At 41.5% G+C, this 16,538-nt stretch overlaps 2 protein-coding genes and 1 long non-coding RNA gene across 4 annotated transcripts in view; 1 reads left to right on the top strand and 2 right to left on the bottom strand.

Annotated features, from left to right (window-relative positions):
• The window catches only part of sgpp1b (sphingosine-1-phosphate phosphatase 1b), a 57,779-nt gene extending 55,846 nt beyond the window's left edge, over positions 1-1,933 (bottom strand). The window contains exon 1 of the mRNA XM_043697211.2: positions 1,021-1,933. Within this exon, the coding sequence (XP_043553146.2) occupies positions 1,021-1,722 (702 nt within the window). The 5' untranslated portion in view covers positions 1,723-1,933. The remainder of the gene's footprint in view (positions 1-1,020) is intronic.
• On the top strand, positions 1,149-6,932 carry LOC122553451 (uncharacterized). 2 transcript variants are annotated; one of them, XR_006312714.2, is made up of 2 exons: positions 1,149-1,314; positions 6,521-6,932. It is a non-coding gene; the product is annotated as an uncharacterized LOC122553451 (long non-coding RNA). The 2 variants fall into 2 exon arrangements; XR_015757852.1 differs by lacking the exon at positions 1,149-1,314 and adding an exon at positions 2,103-2,357.
• The window catches only part of atxn3 (ataxin 3), a 74,286-nt gene continuing 62,850 nt past the window's right edge, over positions 5,103-16,538 (bottom strand). Inside the window, exon 11 of the mRNA XM_087989697.1 lies at positions 5,103-5,430. Coding sequence (XP_087845823.1) covers positions 5,381-5,430 — 50 coding nt within the window. The 3' untranslated portion in view covers positions 5,103-5,380. The remainder of the gene's footprint in view (positions 5,431-16,538) is intronic.

The following is a 16,538-nucleotide window of genomic DNA, read 5'->3' as shown; positions in this document are numbered from 1 at the left end:
TTTCAAACCTAGAGGATGCTTCATCAGAACTGACATGAACTGTATTACATTTATTTCTACACTCTGCTTTAAAGAGTTTTACAGCACGATGATTTTTTTAAAAACTGATTGAAACCCAAAAAGTTCTATAAAGAATGATACGGTTACTTGTAATTATGTGCAAGAGACCTTGGGCAAAAAAAAGGGAATTCAGACAACGATATAAATTAAAACTAAGCGCTGAAGGCAGAAACAGTTAAACATTTACAATCCAATACAACTTCTCTAGAACTGAAATGCACCCCACATATTTTCTTTTTGTAATAGAGGGAGAGTTTATGTTTACTAGCTCTAATTTTATAGCCATAGTTAGAGCGTGTAACGGCTTAAGTCAAAGCAAAATGTACTTATTTTGTAAATGCTTACAGTCGTGTGAACTGCTCGAAAAAAAAAACGCTCTCGTTAGCTTTGCTGACCTAAAATTTCATCGTTCACTGCCACAGCTCATGAAGGCAAGTGATCCACAAGCATTAGCCGAAAGGTGCGTTTGTTTCTTTGTTGCAATTCAAACATTTGCAAGTTTCAAATGCCAAACAATCCCACTTCACGTCAGCCGAGAACTCTTTCGCCTTTCCTAAAACACATTGCAAAGCTGCCCAAACCTCCCCCCGCCCCTCTCAAGTCAGGTAATATAGAATAAGTGAACACGTGAAAATCACTCAGCTGCCATGCAATTAAAATTAATAAAAAAAACGGAGTTGCAACACAATGGACAGGAAGAATAAAAATCGAATAACCGTCCCCCTCCCTAACCTCAACTCTGATCCGCCGTAACAGATCCCGGAAGAGCGAGAAACAACTTTTTTTTAAAAAAACCCAACAGTTGGACCACAAACTGAATTTTGAAGAAAGGAACCAAAAAACAAGCAAAAAAAAACCCAAGCTTCTGGAGAAACTCAGTTCCACAGGGCAGCATCTGCGAAGAGAAAGCAGAGTTAATGGTCCTTTTTCAGGACAGGGGAGGAAAAAAGTCCACATTACCTGCCACCGGCCGACGGTGAGGAAGAAGAGCGAGAAGGGGATGGCAGTGCCCGACATGGCGTGTGTGGACGGCATCCCGTACTCAGAGTCGTAGAAGACCTCCACCTTGACCACGGGAGGGGAACGGGGCCTGGGCCAGCGGATGATGTCCTTGGTGCATTGGCCCAGGTACATGACCCACACCCAGATCACGATCAGCCGGCGGCCCACGTATGGATCGATGTTCCACAGCCAGAAGGGGAAGAAGGTGATGTAGAAGAGCTCGTTGCCCAGCTCCGTGCCGAAGCTGAACAGGTAATAGAGCAGCCGGTTGCGGATGATGAACTCGGTGCCCCCCGCCTCCTCGTTCAGGGAGTTCCTCCGCCTGGGTTGTTTCTTGCCGGTGGCCGGATCGGCGGCCGCCCCCGCCACCACCTCCTCCTCCTGCTGCTGCTGCTTCACTTTGCTCTCCCGGGGCGGGCAGGCGACGCCGTTCCTCTTGCCGCAGTCCAGGTGAGGGGAGGGCGGCTGCTCCCCGCCGCCGCGGCGGTGTGTGGCGCCGCTTTGGTTGCCGGCGGGAGGCCGGCAGTCGCCGTTAGCCTGAGGCGGCGGGGGCGCGGTGGGGACGGGCTGCACGCCGCACAGCTGCTGGAAACGGGCCACTTGGTCGGGGTGGTTCAGATAGCGGAACAGGCGCCGCCAACAGCCCGCCATCAGCCCCATCTCAACGGTCGGCGGCTCGCCCCCCTCTTCTTCTTCCTCCTCCTCCCCCCGCCCCAGCCCCTACGGGAGCCCGGTCTGTCCGATCCACCCGGCTTCCAGAAACTTCTCCGGTCGGATTCAGTTGAGGAGCTCCGTCAGGATTTTCGTTCCTCCTTTTTTTTTCCTCACTGTATCTGAGCTCAGAGTGAGGTTTGAGGAGGAGGGGGGTGTGTGTTATATTGCTGAGGAAGGGGGAGGGGAGGGGACGGCAGTCTCGACGGGCTCGCGCCCGCCCTTCCCGCTCGACTCTCGGGGGTGCGCCTGCTCGTCAGGCGCGTTGGCGCGAGTATGGTGGCGCGCGCAGCCCCCTCCCCCCCCCTTCAGCCTCCCCTACCGCGCGCGCGCGCGAGATAGGGAGAGCCTTTGACTCTCCCCCGCCCCCGCTGCAAAAGTCAGCGGCTGAAGTAACGACATCAACAACAAAAGGGGAAGGAATGACCGACGGCTTCCGAAAGCAAAACAAAGCTGAGAGCCTGTCAACTCGAGTGAGGGAAGTCACTGAGTAAATGGTGCAAAAGGATTTCATCTGTGTCTGTCTGCTGCCTCTTGACTCGCAAAGTCTGTTCCCTTTCCAGGGACTTGAGTGCGGGGAAAAGGTGAATCAGGGTTTGATGGTCTGTACTGAGGGAGTGCCACACTGTCCTTTCGGAATTAGATGTGAAACTGAATTTCCATCCGTCCGCTCAGCTGAGTATTAAAAGGAGCATGGCACTATTCAAGGAATAGCAAGGGCATTGTCCTGGCCGATATCTCGAGTCATACAGCTCCGAAAAGAGACCCTTCGCTTTATTGTGTTTGCACCGGTCATCAAACATTCATTTACTCTTATCCCATTTCCCAGCATTTTGAGCACAGCCTTATATAATACGACATTTGAGGTGCTCATCTAAATATTTCAAATGTGTTGAGCGTTTCTGCTTCTTCAACTGTTGTAGGCAGTGAGTCCCAAGACACCCAAACTCTCTCTGGATGATTAGCTGGTTTGCAACACAGAATAATGTCAAAAATCACACAACACCAGGTTATAGTCCAACAGGTTTAATTGGAAGCACGCTAGTGAAAGAAGTGAAACTATCATGGTATTCAAACAGATGAAAGACTTAACCATCAATTTTTCAATGTATAATTTCAGTTACATCACTGTAAATTTTTGCTATAAATTCTGTGTTAAGATTGAGCCCTCCACTACCACCTGATGAAGGAGCAACGCTCCGAAAGCTAGTGTGCTTCCAATGAAACCTGTTGGACTATAACCTGGTGTTGTGATTTTTAACTTTGCACACCCCAGGGCAACACCGGCATCTCCAAATCAGAATAATGTCAATAGTTTGGGTTCAATGGCTGCACCAGCTGAGGCATAAAGGCTACCATAAAGGATTCTCTTTCTCAGCCTCACTCCTTGCCAGAGGTTAAAACCACCATCTTTATCTAATGACAGAGCAGCCACATGTTCCAGTAGGACTATGGCAACTTTATTTACCAACCACCAATTTTCCTATCATCTACAGACTCATGATCATCTTTATTACATTATAGATCATTAGATGCAACAAACAGCAAGGGACCCAGTACTAATCTGAATCCTGTAGTACCAGACTGAACACAAGCTTCCAGTCGCAAAACATCCTTTGACTGTCACCCTCTTCCTGCCGCTGAGCAAATTTTGGATCCAATTTGACAAATTGCCATGAATCCCATGGGCTCTTCTTAACCAGTTTGCCATGTGAGACTTCAAGCCTTACTGAAGTCCACATCAACTACATCAACTGCACTGCCCTTGTCTACACACCTAGTCACCTCCTCAAAATATTAATCAAATTTGTAAGACATGACCTCCCCTTCCCTAGCTATAACTGACAATTCTTGATTAATCCTTGCCTTTCCAATTAGGGATAAATTCTGTACCTCAGAACATATTCCAATTGTTTCCTTATTGCAGATACTAGATTCACCAGTCTGTCACATTTCTAACACCCTTCTTGAATAATAGTACCATATTAGCTGTTCTGACATTGGTCATCCAGCACCCCTCCTGAGACCAGACAGGATTTGAAAATGAATGTCAGAGCCCAAACAAACAAACAATCTCCTCCCTGGCCTCTACACCAGCATTGGCTCATCTTAGATTCCATACAGCGTGGAAACAGGCCCTTCGGCCCAAGAAGTCCATACTGAACCTCCAAAGAGTAACCCACCCAGACCCATTTCCGTCTAACTAATGCACCTAACACTATGGGCAATATAGCATAGCCAATTCACCTGACCTGCACATCTTTGGACTGTGGGAGGAAACCCACACAGACATGGGGAGAATGTGCAAACTCCACACAGACAGTCACCTGAGGCTGGAATCAAACCTGGGACTCTGGTGCTGTGAGGCAGCAGTACTAACCACTGAGCCACCATGCCACAAATCATCTCATCTGAGTGTGAGGATTTATCCACCTGTTAAATAGGCTAATACACTCCCTATCAATGCTAATTTGTACAAATCTATCACAGTCCCCCACCTGATTCTAGACTTACATTGTCCTTTTTCAATTGAGTATAGATGGAAAGTTTTCATTTACAACCTCAGCCATGTCTTCCAGCTGCACACACGGATTGCTGCTCTGGTCCCTAATGGACACTACTCCTATCTTGCTCTATTAATCAACATTACAAAAAAAATGAGATGGGTGAATGTGAATCGGTACGTATAAGGAAAACTTTATTGGGCAGAAAATTGCTGGAGCATTCCAGCAGAATATCTCTGCTGATAAATGTTGAAATTTTTTCAGCTTGAGTTTATGTATTTTGATTAATATTGAACAATTTAAATTAGGGTTAAAAAGTGTGGTGCTGGAAAAGCACAGCTAGTCAGACAGCATCTAAGGAACATGTTGTCTCTAATTGGAAAGACAATGATTCATCAAGAAAGTTTTGATGAAGAGCTTATGCTCAAAATGTTGACTCTCCTGCTCCTTGGATGCTGCCTGACTATGCTTTTCCAGCACTGCACTTTTTGAATCTGACTCTGATCTCCAGCATCTGCAGTCTTCACTTTCTCCTAATTTAAATTAAGGCATTGCTGAAAAAAGACACCTTTTGTTGAAGCTTTTTGACTTGCATTCATCAGGGCATTTTACAAAAATACAAATTCATGGCCAAAACTAAATTGACATTGCATGTGATGAGAGCACTGACTGGTTGTCAAGTTGACTGGTACATTGCCATGAGGAATGAACCCATTACTGCTGGTTAACAGTTAACTGCCAGTATTTGTTTAAATTTTACACTAAGAAAGTTGACCCTGATTTGTCAGGGCAATATGTTGAAAAATGAACCAGAGAATAGCTGTCACCAATTTTATTGAGTTGAAACAGAGACAATTTTACATTTCGCAGTGATTGAGTTTTAATCTAGAAGATGACAAAACAGTGACACCTGAATTTTTTACAAGCTGACCAATCACTTCCTAAAACAATTACTTAATTATCACACTCCCCTTCAATTCACAAAGACACATACCCAACCAACTTCTCACCATTTCATGGGGTATGTTCACCTACAAATATCCATGTTCATGCCAGCAGTCTTTCTCTCATGCCCACATAATTCAAACAGGTATTTTTCTTCCTTAAACATTTTCATACCAGCAGAAAGAAAATAATTGTGGGTGCCAAACATCTGAAATAAAAACAAAATGGTTGAAAAACTCAACTAGTCAGCACATGTGAAGAGAAATAGTTGATGTTTCCGGTTGCAGTGACCTATCTGAACTAATGAAAAGTGATTTTTAGAGAGCTAGTCATTCAGTCTAGTCTCATGGTAGTCATCCAAACACTACAAACTGACACCCTTCGTATCCTTAATGCATTTGGTCCCTTTCCCACTCTGCTCCATGTTCGTTAATAGCGGTACTCATCTTTCTTGGTAACTCGTTTGGGGACAGAGACAGACAAGCACATATATGCAGATGGGAGAAAAAGTTGCCTGGGCTCAGAATAGTTTTCAGGCACCTTTTAAGGAAATATTAATGTTGAATTAAGACTAATGTAAATTTGTAGTATTCCTTTTCAAGTCAATTAACATTCCTCCTTATGAGATTAAAGAAGAAAGTTCCTAATATTAGATGCTCATAGTAATTTTTTTAAGTGGACAGGAAAATCACAAAAGAGACAATTGAACAAAGGTTTGTTTTAAAAATTCATATCTTCAGTGATGAAACGTATTTTTCTAAGATCCCTTGTCATTACATTTAAAGTAAAAATAATTTATTGGTTTGTCCCTTAACCAAACCAATAAATTGAGGTGAATTATGAAGAACAATTTGTAGTATCTCAATCCTACCAACTGAAACCCTCAAACTTTCCAAGTGACTAAGGCAAATTGTGCACAATTCTTGGATATGTTCAAGATTAAAACTCTGAAGTTGGATAGTAGACAGCAAAATTACCAGTGGAATGGCGAGATGAAAAAAAATTTGAGTCCAAACAAATATGATTGAACAATGTGTAGTTGCAGGGTCTGACTGAAGTGGAAAAGGAACGAGAACATTGATTATTTCATTGACATAAACAGAAGATTCAGCAATGCAATATAATACTTGGACCATGAAAAAGGCATCAATGATTTTTAAATATCATTTTAGTTGTATAATTTACCAAGGTCATTTTGGAGTGTGTGATTTGTTGGTATTTTGCAGGGTTGTAAGCTCAGCACTAAATATTTAAGTGTTAATAAAATATTTAAAATGTTTGTTGTTAACAACTTGCAGTAAACCATTGGATTTGATTACCATGGATGATGAGAACAAAGTTTCCATTGGCATCTCTGAACATGGAAAGAGAAGAAACAACAAAATGGAATATTGTAAACATTAAGCCTCACAGAGACAAAACCTTCAGTGTTTTCTACAATTGCAAAACCATAATCACAAGCAGATGTCAATTACAACTAAGTGTTAAGTTACTGAACTCATAAACTGTATTTGTGTTAAATAATATATTAGCTATCTAAATTAAACATTATACAAAGATTTAGGATAAGTAAAATATTGGAATTTACTAAGATATCACAAATCTTATTTTAAAAGATGATGTTGATGTGATGAATTGTTTCCAAACACTCCCACCTTTACTCAATATTTCTTTGGCCAGATGACTGCTTGAAATAAATGGTTGACCTGACCCTTTATGTGTTGTCAATTTTTAGAATATGGAATTCTCCATTTTCTGTTCCCTAATTCGAAAGCTAGACTATGAAGTGTCTCTTTACCCCAGACAGTTGAATTTCAGACAACTAGTTATCTCTAAAAGATTGAATTGCAGAATTAACTAGTGAAAGCATGTCCACATGCTAGAAGTGCTTATCAGCTCACTATGTCATCTCACCCCATGACTGCACAGAAAATGACTCATTCAGTAGCTCAGTCTGTCGTGTCAAATAAACACATATGTTCAACTCCAAAGCTGCAACGTTAGTATCCTTTTTGATATGTTTCAAATGTTTTGGAGACCAAAACATCTTTTCTGTTGTGTAAAGCACATTGCAATTAATCATGATTTATGTCATCTGCCTCCTTGGCAAAGTGAAACAAGATAGTAAGGAATTCTGGTTTCTTCTAACTTTTTTTAATGCAAAAGAAGCTGAATTTAAAATATAATATTTATTTCTGTAGGAAACTTGTACAGAGAAATTAAAATACAAACTGTTTATAAAATGCTATAAATTTGAAAAATGAAGAAACGTAATCAGACATTATGGTAGTTTAAAGTGATTCTATAGTTTTATCACCAAGGTTTTAAAAAAACAGGCAAGTTCTAGTTTTTTATATAAATTTTTTTATACAAAAGGAAAATACTGCAGCTGCTGAAAATATGGAATAAAGACAAAAATGTTTAAAATACTCAGTGATTAGGAGAAATGACACTAACGTTCTAGTTCAATTAGACCCTCTGCCCCAAAGATCATCAGTAAACTCATTGGATTTTGATGATGGTCGGGCAATTTAAATGGTCAATTCTGGCAGATAATGACTCACTGACTATTTGACATTCAATTCAATTTTAATACCTGGTGTGTTAGAACTGAACCCTGATTTCTGGCTCCATTACTAATAACCATCAGCCTATTGAAACAACAGTATTATTCAGAAGGCCTGAATTTGAACAATGGACAAATTACCACTTGCACAAGCTTGAGGGGCTGAATGGTCTACTATTTCTATTTTCTATAGTTCATCTGCTAAAGGTTCAGAAGTTTAGGGTACATTGGAAAAAAAGGCAGACTGTAACATGTTTTTTTCCTGATCCATACAGTCAAACTTGTAAATTTCTTAACAAATGTTATTATATAATGATGAGTTCTGAGAAGATTTGTGGCTTAGATTGAGATTCATGTTATTCTATAATGAAAACAACATCAATTTCAATATATAGCAATTCAAACGGTTCTAAGGAATACAGCATTCTGTCAGTAAAATGCACACAACTATGATCCACAACCATCTGATGAAGGAGCAGCACTCCAAAAGCTAGTGCTTCCAAATAAACCTGTTGGACTATAACCTGGTGTTGTGTGATTTTTAACTTTGTACACCACAGCCCAACACCGGCATCTCCAATTCATGATCTACTTCCCATTTTTTCCCAGTCAAAATACTATTTTCCATTTTTTCATCAGATATGATCACTGCTGGCAAGTCCAGCAATCATTGTTCATCCCTAATATCCCTTGATATAAGGCCATAACCAGGTCAAAAGAGTCTTCCCTCACCCCCTAATGTTATTCAAATGCAGTTCGCTTCATTTTACATAATCCTCCTTTACACATTAATGTTGTTTGCATATGATTTCTCAAAATGGAATTAGTAGATTAAAATGCAGATTAAAGTGCAGACTTAACAAGAATCTGTATGATTCTAAACATATGTATGAATTAATTGTATTATGGTCATTAAACAGCTAGACAAGCTAGATGCAAGGATGATGCCCCCCGGCCAGTAACTCCAAAACAAGGAATCATAGTTTCAGGATATGTGGTTGATTGACATGAGGACAAATTTCTTCATTCAGAAAGTGGTGAACCTGTGGAATTCTCTATTGTTATAGGCTATGAAAGCCAAGTCATCAGAGGATATGGAGAGAATGAGTCTGAGGTAGATAATCCGCCAAAAATCATGTTGAATGATGAATTGGCATCAATGGGCTGAATGGTCAATTCCTGCAACTTATGTTTCTATAAAAAGAATGCATCACCTGCATCTCTGCTGCTCAGGAATTCCTTCTGGACTATGTTGAATAGCAAATATTATCGCTTTCATGCATGGATGTTATATTAACTAAAATTCAGAAAACTAACAACAAATCTTTCCCTGTCTTCAAAGTCAGTATTTAAACCCATTGCATGACTCTAAAGATGGAAAAGTCATTGGGAAGGAAATAATCCTAGCAATTGTTACACCCTCAACAGGAAACAGCTAATCTAATTCCTGTAAACAGGATGTTACCAACTAAGAATACTTTCATCACAATAAAAACAAACCTCATTGTTTGATGGCATATAAGGAAACTAATACCAAGTTTAATGACATTACAATTTATTCAAGAGGTCTGACTATAACAATGTGAGTGAATGTTGGGCTGATCTATTATTGTTGACCCTGTGTCAGTTTTGTTGGGCTTCACTAAGGCTTTCTCTCCACAAGACCCAACAAGATCTCTTGCCATATCTTGCCAAATGCATCTCATTAACAAGACATCCCACTGTTATGGTGTCCCTTTGTCCAATTTACACCACCTGACTCTGGCCCAAGATTTACACTGCAATCATTGTAGTCTCCATGGTCCAGAAGAACAGCCAGCAACAACAGTGCAAGCCACTGCATCCACGTCCTACCTAAGGCTCATGTTCTGCCACTCTTAGTACTGTATATAACATCTTCCTTCACTTCTCCAGAGTCTTCAGCACCACTAACCCTCCACCACTTATTCACTTGACTGGGACAGCTCACCAGCTTTTGACCACCACGCCTGAACTAACAGCTGCGCCACCCACTTTGATCTCACTCAATCCCTCCCTTTCTCTCATTACAGTAGGAGAAGGCCACAATGGGGCAACAAGGGCCCAGGCAGGTGGAAGGGGGCCCAACATCAGGCTTCTCACCCCCCATGAGAAGAATCTTGTTTCTCGCAGGAGAAGAATCATAGTGTCATACAGCACAAAAACAGACCTTTCTCTCCAACCAGTCCACATCGATCATAATCTCAAACTAAACTAGTCTCACCTGCCTGCACTTGGCCCATATCCCTCCAAAACTTTCTTATTCATGTACTTATCTAAATGTCTATTAAACATTCTAACTATACCCACATTCACCATTTTCTCTGCAAGTTAATATGAACCATTATGTGTAGAAAAAAGCTGTCCCTTATATCTTTTTTAAATCTTAGAAATAGTGTTGAAATCCTCCACCCTAGGGAAAAGACACCTGGAATTCACCTTATTTATGCCCAGGGACCAGTCCTATGGGGATGGCATCATATCCAATCAATTAATTACCACTGTTTATTTCACTGCAACTCTCACAGTAACCCCATTCATTGCACATCACTTTGAACCATTGGCTGCAATCACTTCTCTTCCTGGTGTCTTCCAGATACCAGCGGGATGTTCACAGCTCCAGAGGAGAAAAGAGATGCTCCACCAGAAGTTACCTCCTCAATCTCTGCGGATGAAGTTTCAGGACTCAGGAAGCGTTGTCAAGGCTGCCTCCTGAACCCCCTCCCAGCTCAGACACTGACACCTTATTGTGAGTGCTATGTTTAGAAAATATGGGAACACAATCATGTGAGCACCTCACTGCCACAGTTCCTTAGCTGACTGAGGAAGAAGCACTCTGGCAACTGGCATTTTGGAGGGGATAGCTTTGGCAAATAGGGTCAAGGAGAATCCAAAGGGATTTTATAAATACATTAAGGACAAAAGGGTAACTAGAGATAGAATAGGGTCCCTCAAAGATCAGCAAGGCAACCTATATATGGGGCCGCAAGAGATGGGGGAGATACTAAACAAACATTTTGCATCAGTGTTTACTGTAGAGAAGGAAATGGAAGATTCAAATGTAGGGAAATACATGATTACATCTTGAAAAATGTCCACATTACAGAGGAGGAGGTGCTGGATCTTTTGAAACGTATAAAAGTAAATAAATCCCCAGGACCTGATCAGATGTACCCTAGAATTCTGTGAGAAGCTAGTGAAGTGATTGCTGAGCTCCTTGCTGAGATAGTTGTATCATCGAAAGTCACGGGTGAGGTGCTGGAAGACTAGAGGTTGGCTAACGTGGTACCATTATTTAAGAAAGGTGGTAAGGAAAAGCCAGGGAACTATAGACCAGTGAGCGGAGGGCAAGTTGTTGGAGGGAGTTGTGAAGGACAGGATTTACATGTATTTGGAAAGGCAAGGACTGATTAGGAATAGTCAGCATGGCTTTGTGCATGGAAAATCATGTCTCACAAACCTGATTGAGTTTTTTGGAGAAGTAACGAAGAGGATTGATGAGGGCAGAATGGAGGACGTGATCTATGTGAACTTCAGTAAGGCATTCAACAAGGTTTCTCATGAGAGACTGGTTTGCACCGTTAAATGTCATGGAATGCAGGGAGAACTGGCTCGAAGATAGAAAACAGAGGGTGGTGCTGGGTTGCTTTTCAGACTGGAGGCCTGTGACCAGTGGAGTGTCACAAGGATCAGTGCTGGGTCCAGTACTTTTCATCATTTATATAAATGATTTGGATGTGAACATGGGAGGTATAATTACTAAGTTTACAGATGACACCAAAATGGGAGGTGTAGTGGACAGCGAAGAAGGTTACCTCAGATTACAATGGGATCTTGATCAGATGGGCCAATGGGTTGAGGAGTGGCAGATGGAGTTTAATTTAGATAAATACGAGGTGTTGCATTTTGGGGAAGCAAATCTTAGCAGGACCTATACACTTAATTGTAAGGTCTTGGGCAGTATTGCTGAACAAAGAGACCTTGGAGTGCAGGTTCATAGTTCCTTGAAAGTAGAGTCGTAGGTAGATAGGATAGTGAAGAAGGTGTTTGGTATGCTTTCCTTTATTGGTCACAGAATTGAGTATAGAAGATGGGAGGTCATGTTGCGGCTGTACAGGACATTGATTAAGCTACTTTTAGAATATTGCGTGCAATTCTGGTCTCCTTCCTATCGGAAAGATGTTGTGAAACTTGAAAGGGTTCAGAAAAGATTTACAAGGATGTTGCCAGGGTTGGAGGATTTGAGCTATAGGGAGAGGCTGAACAGGTTGGAGCTGTTTTCACTGGAGTGTCAGAGGTTGAGGTGTAACCATATAGAGGCTGATAAAATCATGAGGGGTATTTTTAGGATAAATAGACAAAGTATTTTCTCTGGGGTGAGGGAGTCCAGAACTAGAGGGCATAGGTTTGCGATGAGAGGGGAAAAATTTAAAAGGGACCTAAGGGGCAACTTTTTCACACAGAGGGTGGTACATGTATGGAACGAGCTGCCGTGGAAGTGATGGAAGCTGGTACAATTACAACATTTAAAAGGCATCTGGATGGGTATATGAATAGGAAGTGTTTCGAGAGATATGGGTCAGGAGCTGGCAGGTGGGACTAGATTGGTTGGCATGGACGAGTTGGACCGAAGGGTCTGTTTCCATGCTGTATGTCTCTATGACTGCCAGAAAATAGATATCTGCTGAACCCCAGGCAAGAGAGGACAATCAGGGGCTTCACCTAAATGCACAGAGAGGAATAACTTATTGTGGAGCATTTTAATAATAACTCAACACAGGGTATTTTAGTGAGTCAGAATGGAATGGGCCAGTGCGGAGCAGCCAGCGGGCTGGGGCCTCGAGAGGGTGGCAGGTGGACTGGGGCCCAGTGTGGTCAGCCTGTCACAGAGCCTGGCAGTGCAAGGAGAGTGAGACCGTGTAGAAAGCCCACTGCATGGAGATACTGCAGGCTATAGAAGGACTGTAATGTTTATCTTTTAACTTTATTTCTTTAACTTCATAATTTATACTATGAAGAACTGTAATGTAGAACTTTTCTATTTATTTCTCTATATTTGTACCTAATCTAGTGTAGTATGTAACATTTGTACTTCAATACTTTGTATCTAAGATGGCACTTTGTGTGGCAACATTATACACATTTCACTGTACTCCTGCACTTGAGTACTCGTGACAATAAACCTAATTTTAATACTAATTCATTCAAATGTCAAGCAGCCTTTGTTTTACACAGGTGAGAAGACAATCAGGAGACATCTTCAACAATAGCTATTTCAAGTTGTTTTTATATTATTCTAATTGTGTTCCAATCACAGTGCCACCTAAAACAGGGCTGATAATATCAAGAAGGACTGAAATTTTGGACAACAAAAATTACACAGGAAAACCAATATCATGTAATCTAATTAAAAATGGAGGTGGCCTTTGTCACAAGCAGTAACCTCAGACAACACTTAATCACCCCTGTCACAGAAAGACAGAAGATCTTTTACATAAAGATCAGCTCAGGAGCCTGGGATGCCTCACCTTGATGGAATGTATTGGTTTCACCATAAAACTAACATCAGCACTGAGTGTCTGTCCAGAACAGACTTGCAGGATCAAAGTGGCTGCCAAGCACCAATCATCCAGCAGGATATCCTCAGGAGATGTATTTGCAGTACTGTTTATCGAAACAGACCGTGTGACTCACATGTCTACAATAAAGTTGCTTTGTTCGTAAGCTTAACATCCAAGAATCATTTTAACTCCACAATTTCTAGTTGGCTCGAAGGCCCCACTTCATGAGCAAAAGGCAGAGATGTGGGAGGCAATTGCCCTCCTAGCCCAGAGGTTCAGGAATGTCTCAAGCATACGACTGACTGGCTGCATGGCCACATTGGAGAGCTGTGATGGAGAGTCAGGTCCAGCACCCTTCCTATTCATATATCCATCCAGATGCCTTTTAAATGTTGCAATTGCACCAGCCTCCACCATTTCCTTTGGCAGCTCATTTTTATACATGCATCACTCTCTATGAAAAAGTTCTCATTAGATCCCTTTTAAATCTTTCCCCTTTCACCTTAAAACCACACCCTCCAGTTTTAGACTGTGCTACCCTGGGAATAAAAAGACCTTGACTATTCAGCCTATCCCTGTCCCTCATGATTTTATAAACTTATATAAGGTCAACCCTCAACCTCTGACGCTCTAGGGAAAATAACCAGCCTTTCAGTCTCCTCCTATTGCTCAAACCCTCCAAATCTGGCAACAAACTTGTAAATCTTTAATGAGCCCTTTCAAGTTTCACAACATCCTTCCTACAGCAGGTAGACCAGAACTGAATATGGTATTCCAAAAGTGGCCTAACCAATGTCCTGCACATCATCACCATGTCTGTTGGTCTTTATGACTGAAGGCATGGTGTGGAATAGAGGTGGTGGTGGTTGTTTGGGGGGGATGGTGGTAAATGGGGGGAACCTGTTGCACATTCCAATTCCCTTTCTTCACAAAGAGACAGGGTGATGCCAAGAGGCAACCTGCTGGAGGAGAAATCACATACACACATCTCTCAGGACAGTCTACCTTCACCTCTACCCTGACTGCCCTCTCCGCTGACCCTTGGGAAGTTCAAGCCAAGGAGGGTCCACTTGCATCTGGCAAGAAGACCCTTCGCATGGCTAGGCCATCCAGGCACATCCCCCAGTGTTTCCCAATCAAACATCCAAGGCCAACAGGCTCCAGTCCTGAGCAAACACAGTCCACTCCAGCTGCAGAACCTGGGAAAATGCAGAGACGCAGTGGGAGGCAAAGGAAGAATAAATCTTTACATGGCATTATGTAATACAGAGACATTGCACTGTATATAAATTATATTTGCATAAATGTTATTAGTTTTGCGTTACATCTGTTTGTTTGAGTCTCTCCGTAACCCTGAATGTGTCAGCATGATGCTTAACTACATGTCCATACAGGATGCACATGAATCAGTGTCTGTGTTGACAGCCTGCTGCAGCATGTAGAAGCAAGATCAACAAGGCGTAAAAAGGGCAGTGGTTCTGCTGACACCGTTGGCTCTCATGCTAACACATTCTTATTCTTTCCTGGCCTCTGTTTGGAAAAATATTGGAGCTTCACAATGAGGTTTCACAACATGAGCAATAGCCAGTGCCTGACAGACTTAGAGTGAGGACTGCAGATGCTGGAGATCAGAGTCAAAAAGTGTGGCAATTTAACAGTTCTCAAAATGTAAAGGTCATCCAATTTGGATAGGTTGTATCCAGGCGACTAAGGAAGTACGGGTGGAATTTGGAGAAGCTCTGGCTGTAATCTTCCATGCCTTGGACATGGGCATGGTGCTAACGGACTGAAGAACTGAATATGTGACACAGGTGTAAAGAAAACGAATAGAGGGGTATATATGATATTACACGCTAAACAGCATAACATGAAAAACATTTAGAGACAATAATCTTGGACAAAATTAATTGCTATTTGGATCAGTAAAGGAAACTCTTAGGTTTGTTAAAGATAGAATTCTGTTTGACAAACTTGATCAACACCATTGAAGAAGTAAGTTTCAAAGACTCTATGGATTTTCAAACCACATTTTGAAATGTACCAGATAATAGATTAGTTAGCAAAATTCAAGCCCTTGGGACTAAAAGGTAAGTATCACAGGTACCGAATTGTTGCAGGACATAAAGTAGATTAGTAGTCAATGGTTGTTCTTCAGACTGAAGGCACTTGTTAATATTAAGAACACTGCTTCTTCTGATATATATTTATGATCTTGGCTTGGATATGGAAGGTATACACTTTTGAGTTTGCATAAGATACAAAGTTCCAAGATGTAGTAAATATTGAGGTACATGGTAGCAAATTTCAGGAAGCCATCCTGATAACACTGACAGACACTTGGCATTTTACATTTAATGCAGAAAACGAAAAGTGATAGTTTTTAATGGAAAAATGATGAGAGGTGACAATGAGCTAAATGTAACCACTTAAAGGGTTTACAGGATCAGAGAGGTCTGCAAATGTATACGTAAATCTTTGAAGATGGCAATAAAGTACATAGTTAAATACGTATGCAGGAATCTTCACTCAGAGTATACAAAAGCATAGAAGCTATGTTAAATCTTTGTCAAATACTGGTCTTGGGCAGAGTATTTGTGTCTTTAGGCGACATTATAGGAAGGAAGTCAAGGCCTTGGAGAAAGTGCAGAAGCCATTTCCTTGCAGGAGTAAAGATGAGGATGTTGCATAGAGGTGCTGAAACAAACAAGATCCTGAGAGGGCTTGATGTGCTGAAAGCATGTTTACTCTACAGGACTAAGATGGACAATTTTAAAACAAGGGGTCTTCCATTTAAAACTGAGATGAAATTTTTTTATCTCAGAGGTTCTTGAGAATCTGTGGAATTTTCTTCATCCAAGAGTGGTGGCAGTATGGTCATTGAATATGTTTAAGGCGAAAGTAGAGAGATTCTTGACCATCAAGGAACCATGAAAATTTCAAGTAGCCACAAAAGGTTGATAGCCAGGAGATAGATACACACAAGTAGAAATTGTTTTGCAGGTCAGGCAGCATCTGTGTGGAAAGAAACTGCTTTAATGTGTCAGTTCTGTGATTCTAAAGCAGAACTGAGAAAAAATGCAGTTTGTGACTGGCCAAAAAAAAGCCCAAGGAAACTAGTTTCTTTCAAAAACAAAACCAAAGCAAATTGGATACAAAATTGGCATGATGGTA

The sequence above is a fragment of the Chiloscyllium plagiosum genome, unplaced genomic scaffold (assembly GCF_037043375.1).
Source record: "Chiloscyllium plagiosum isolate Xiang-an unplaced genomic scaffold, Cpla_swu_hap1 HiC_scaffold_8, whole genome shotgun sequence".
NCBI lineage: Eukaryota > Metazoa > Chordata > Chondrichthyes > Orectolobiformes > Hemiscylliidae > Chiloscyllium > Chiloscyllium plagiosum.
The sequence above is the reverse complement of the archived record's forward strand: the minus strand, read 5'-3'. Positions and strand labels throughout refer to the sequence as shown.